The sequence below is a fragment of the Microtus ochrogaster genome, unplaced genomic scaffold, assembly GCF_000317375.1.
Source record: "Microtus ochrogaster isolate Prairie Vole_2 unplaced genomic scaffold, MicOch1.0 UNK45, whole genome shotgun sequence".
Lineage (NCBI taxonomy): Eukaryota > Metazoa > Chordata > Mammalia > Rodentia > Cricetidae > Microtus > Microtus ochrogaster.
In genome coordinates, this window is record NW_004949143.1 from 901,064 (window position 1) to 906,700 (window position 5,637).

At 49.5% G+C, this 5,637-nt stretch overlaps 1 protein-coding gene across 1 annotated transcript in view; it reads left to right on the forward strand.

Annotated features, from left to right (window-relative positions):
• Positions 1 to 1,115: 1,115 nt before the first annotated feature.
• Gabre (gamma-aminobutyric acid type A receptor epsilon subunit) overlaps positions 1,116 to 5,637 on the forward strand; it is a 19,012-nt gene continuing 14,490 nt past the window's right edge. The window contains exons 1-2 of the mRNA XM_026777091.1: positions 1,116 to 1,415; positions 4,966 to 5,637. The exon at positions 4,966 to 5,637 is cut by the window's right edge and continues 545 nt beyond it. Of these exons, the coding sequence (XP_026632892.1) occupies positions 1,360 to 1,415; positions 4,966 to 5,637 (728 nt within the window). The 5' untranslated portion in view covers positions 1,116 to 1,359. The remainder of the gene's footprint in view (positions 1,416 to 4,965) is intronic.

The window sequence follows — 5,637 nt, forward strand, 5'->3', positions numbered from 1 at the left end:
AAGCTGAGAAATATATGGTCTCTCTCTCTCTCTCTCTCTGTGTGTGTGTGTGAGAGAGAGAGATATTGAGTTTACTTCAGTGATGACATCAACTATATATATATATGTATGTACATACATATATATATATATGTAAACTCAGAAAGAAATCCCAATGAAAATAAACAGGTAGAGAGCAGTGCTTAGAACATGACAAAGCAGAGTGATGCAATAGGGAGGGTGTGCAGAGGGTTTAGTGGATTAGTGTGCTATAGCAAAGCCTCTCCTAGAGCCTTCAGGCCTACAGTGCTTTCTGGAGCAACAGGTGAAGGAGGATGCTGCTAGTGTCCAATAAGAGCTTGCCATGCAAATTTCTGAAGTCAGTTCAAAGGGTCTATGCAAAAGAAGTACTCCAAGAATGCTGGAGATTCTTGGTATGCTACCTCACCTCTAGGCTTTCTCATTTCTTCCTTTGGTATTCTCTAGAGCAGAGATCTAAGAAAAATTCCCCTGCCCTATTGCAGAGGGGCAGTTTCCAAAGCCTCCTCTGACACCCAGGCCCCAAGCCTGAACAGAAAACAATGTTGAGTCCATACCCCTGAGGGATTCAGTCTTCCAGTGAATGCCTTTGCCGGATCCCCAGCTGGTGACTGTTCCCTTGCCTCCTGGGTACATTTGGAATTGGCCTATAGATGGAATCAGATCAGAGGTTACTAGGGAGAAGCCCTAAACACCTCTTCCTGCCTGCACTAAAGGTGGTACTGAGTTATCCAGCTTCCTTCAGAGGCCAGCAGATGTGCTCAAAAGGGCTGGAGGGTGTGGAGCAGGAAAAATCAGCAAGGCTACGGGGGAAGATGGGGAAGAGCAATGGGGCTCAACAGGTAGTAAGGAAGAACACAAGGACCTCAGAGCCAATCAGGGTTTTGGAAGGGGTCGCAGCAAAGTGCCCCCCCCCACCCGCCTGCCTGCGCGCGCCTGGCCCAGCCAGTGGAGGCTCCCCAAGCCACAAGCGCTAGCGCGTTTTCCCCAAGCCCAGGGCCTCATGCTGCAGGCTCGCCTCCTCCTCACTCCTCCCGCCCCCCGCCCTGGCTGTCTGGCAGCGCCGCAGTGCTGGCTGCTGGGGGCCCTGGCGACAAGGCTCCCTCCTCTCCACCCCCTTGCCTGCCCGCCCCAGCCTTGCTCCCCTGCCGCAGTGGTCACGTCGTCGGAGATTTCCATCGGGGCTTAGGGGGCGGGCCCACTGTGAGGAGGGAGCGCGGGCTGGGGCGGGGCGAGTGGGAGGAGTGAAAGTTGGAGCCCAACAAAACCATCCACCTCTCTCTGAGCGGCCAGACCTGCGCTGCGACCTCAACACAGGTGGTCGCGCCAGGCAACGCCGAGATGTTGCCCAAAGTTCTCCTGATGCTCCTCAACATATTCCTGGCTCTCCAGTGGAGGTGAGTCTCCATCCCAACACCCGAGAGCCCACTGTGTCCAGCAGGCTTCCGGGACCCCCGGGGTTTCTTGATCCCAGCTCCCGCTGTGCCAAGGCATTGTCCAGATGGCAAAGCCAGCCTGGACCCTTGTTCCCTCGACACGCACCACCCTCCCATGTGCCCCCTTGTAGGAGGGCGGGCGTCCCGGGTTGACAACGGGGAGCGCGGGGAAGGTAGGTGGGACTGTCTGATTTTGGCGTCGTGGACTCCGGTTGGCCCTCAAAGCCCTGGAGCGGGCGGCCAAGCAGCAAGAGCACCTGGTTCCCTTTCACAGTCTACGCAGGAAGAGGGGAAAGGGCGCATGGAAACATCTAGAGCTAGCGCGTACAATTCGGGGTGGCTGGAGACTTTGGGAAGGTGGCTCCTGTGCTAAGGGGCCTGAAGTGCCTCGAAATGCTTGAGTGTTTCCTATTCTGTTCACTCTTGCTCACATTTTTCCCCCGGAGCGCCTGCTGAGTACTAGGCAAGATGCCAGGCAACTCTGGCTTTACTTGTTTCCCCATCCCGTCGCATTTTCTTCCAGTCCCAGGCAGGAGCCTGAGCCTTGGTTATCTCAGTGTTCCCATCCCTTCTGCCTCCCTTTTCCCAAGGCACCCTGCTTGGTCTTGGGGGCAGATCTGAGCCAGAGGCTGGAATATTTATCTTTCCTGAGGTCTGTGGTTTGTGGCCTGGATTTCTAGCCCCCTCCCTTTTTCTGTTTTCCCTTGAGCAGCCAGCCTTCCTCCATTAATCCCCTGACCCTGAGCATTGGTAAAAAGAGTGTCCCTAGGATTTCTGGCGTTTTACGGTGGAAGATGATTGCTTCCTGTGTTTTTGAATTCCCTTTTCTTTCTTTTCATTTTGGAGACTGTTTTTCTGTGGTGTGTGAGCTGTCAGAAGTTTCTAGCTTCTTCTTCTGTCGAAGTTTCTAGAAGTCTCCATGGCATTTGGCTTGGGTCTTTTCATTTGTTTGTTTTGAGGAGGGGCAATGTGTCTTCTCTCCCCACCCCAGGTTATAGCCCCTCAGGGAGGCATATGTGGCTCTCTGCTGACTCCCTGGTGCCCTAAGGTGAGGCTGGTCTCTGCAGGGGCTTGGTAAATGTTTCTAAATGCGAATTAGCAATTTCTTGTTATCTATGTCCCTTTAGATGGGATTTTTCTGGGACCAAAGATGGCTGAGGATGAGGGAGGGGGCGTGAAGAAGAAGGGAGGGAGATGAGAGGGAAAAACAGCCCATCCAGCGGGAGTGGGGGTGGGGGGAACACTGACGTGTGCACACACTGTCAGCATGGCAACCTGTGATGTCAAGAAAGGGGGGGGGGTAGCAGTGAAGGGTTTTGGACCAAACTTCGGTTTGATCCAAGCTCAGCTTCAAATCAGATGTATGATTTTGAGCACATTTCTCCCCTATATGGTTTATCCATCAGTAAATTGAAAAGACCAGCATTTTTGAGAAAGAAACCCAGGGCCTTCCTTGGGCTCCCTTGCTCTCATCTTCAGCCAGATTTGGAAGGTGGTAGTGCAGAGTCTCATGCAGGATTATCACATTTGGAGGGCTGTGGATGTCTGAAAAGTTTCCTTGGAAAATCCCACTAGGCCAATGTGCTTTTCTAAGCTTTATTCTTTATAGACTTGAGAAAGAGCTTGGTGGCTTTTTGGAGATGGGTATGGATACACAGGAGCTTCTTAACCCCAAAGATCTCAAGGTGTGGCTGTTTGTTTACACTGACAAAATCAAATTGAAGGATCACCCCCCCCACACACACACACACTCATTATTTTCCTTGAAGGCCTAGTAGAGAGACTCTGATCCCTATTGTTGGCCCTTTCTCTTCAGAGACCTAGGGGATAAGCCTCTAGATGCCTCGGAGACTTAAATTAAAAAGCCTTAGAGAAGAAGACATCATCTAGAGATGGTATTTGAAAGTGGAAATGCTTTTCCCAAACCCAGTCCTTGCTTAGCCCACTATGGAAATTAGCCATTTCACAAATGAGAAATGGCTCTAGCTTAGCACATCTGTATGCCAATTAAACTATTCTAAAAGCTCAGAACACTGTAGGAAAAATATGCACTTTTGATGCTCAATTGTCTGTTCCCTGATCTGCAGCACAGGGACCTGCTCATCCTAGTATCTTGCTCCATTTTAGGGATTAACTTTGCCTGGTAGCTTCAAAATACTATTTTACAAGTGTAATACACAAATATGAAAACGCAGCGATCATAAATGAACAACAGCTCAGTGAATTTTCTTAAAGTAAGCATGATTAGGTAACCAGCACCTAGATGATAAGGAAACAATCTCCCCTGCAGCCCCAAGCCTCATCAAATGTACAAACTTCCTCAAGGAAACCTCTCTCTTGCCTTTGAACATCAAATGTTAATTAGTGCTGATATCATTTTCAAATGCTTTTAATTGTATTTTTTCAAGGATATATAGTAAACTGTATTTCCACATAGCTACAATCAACCTTAATATTAATGAAGAAACCAATGGTCAATTATTTTCTCTGCCCCCTATCTACCAACCACCCATTTTAACATGGATTTTTTTTAATGAATAACTCTCAGATGTTATATCATTTTGTATGTAAATATTGTAGTCATTAAGGGCTACAATAAAATATCATTATCACAGCAAATATTTAAGAATGATTTATTCATGCTTCAGTTATTCTCTACTATATAATTTTTTACAGTTTTGGTTTTAAAAATCAGGACTCAAGTGTTATCTACATATTAGCCAGTGGGATTTTTTTTATTGTTAAAATACCTTCTTACCGAATTAGAACCCCTATATAGAAAGTTGTTGAAATAATAAGCCTACAACTGATAAGCCATCACAAAATGACCAGAGTGGGGCCCTTTCATCCTGATCTCTAGCAGTATGGGGATTTTCATATATTAACAAATGAATTTCTAAGTTGTGGTTGTTATTAAAAAATATTATCATTAGTATTGTTATTGTCGTTATTGGCCCTGGTACCTAAGATGCTCTCCTATTGGTTATCCATTTCCTGGGTCCAGTACACAGTATAGAGACAGCCACAAAGCCTGCCTTTCTCCACTCAGTATGAGGATTACGGAACCATGCCAGAAATTTTCAGTCCTATCTGCTTGCAAGCTTTCCTCAGCAGCTCCTGGCCTTTGGCTTGCCCTGTCCTCTCAGGTGCTGAGACTCAGACAGTTGTAAGGCCTAGGTTAGTAACAGCACACAGCAGCTGATTGGCCAGAGTTCACGCAAACAATGCCCACCTACTTGATTGTACACAAAATGGTCTCTGAAAATTTAGTCTAATGTTTGTTGTTGACGATTTTAAAGTAAAGAATTATGAAAGGAGGAATGCATACAAAGTCACCAACGAGCAATAAGATTTAAAAGGAATTAGCAAATTTCATTTGTTAGTGCCTCCTCAGTTACTATCACTATTCACTAATTAAGCCTTGCCCTGTAAATATTTTGGTTTCCTCCTGTCCCAAAAGACATCAGGCTGATTAGAGGGTAGTACTTAATTTTTTGATCGTATATTCTAGGGTTGGACCTCACGTTGAGCTGGAGAATAAGCACCCTGTCCAAGAAAATGTAGTCTTCGGCCCTCAGCCTAGGCCTGTGCCTCAGCCTCTGCTTGATCCTGAATCTCCTGCCGATGATGACATATTCTTCGGCCCTCAGCCACAGCCACAGGCCAAATCCTTGGGCCATGATGATGATGTAGTCTTTAGCTCCCAGCCTCATCCTCTGCCTCAGCCCCAGCCTCTGCCCCAGCCACAGCCTGAGCCAGAGCCTCAGCCCCAACCCCAGCCTCAGCCCCAACCGCAGCCCCAGCCCCAGCCTCAGCCCCTGGCTGGGCGCCAGCCTCTGCCTCAGCCCCTGCCCTGGCCCCTTCCTCAGCCCCAGCCGGAGCCGGAGCCGGAGCCCCAGCCCGAGCCAGAGCCCCAACCCCAGCCTGAGCCCCAGCCTCAGCCCGAGACCCACCCTCACCCTGAACCCCAGACCCCAGTCCAGCTCCAGGCTGGACGCAAACCCAGGCCCAGGCCCCAGCCTGAGCCCCAGCCCCAGCCGGAGCCTGAACCCCAGCCCCAGCCGGAGCCTGAGCCCCAGCCCCAACCGGGGCCCCAACCAGAGCCCCAACCGGAACCCCAGCCTGAGCCCGAGCCTGAGCCCGAACCGGAACCAGAGCCCCAGCCGGAGCCGGAGCCTGAGCC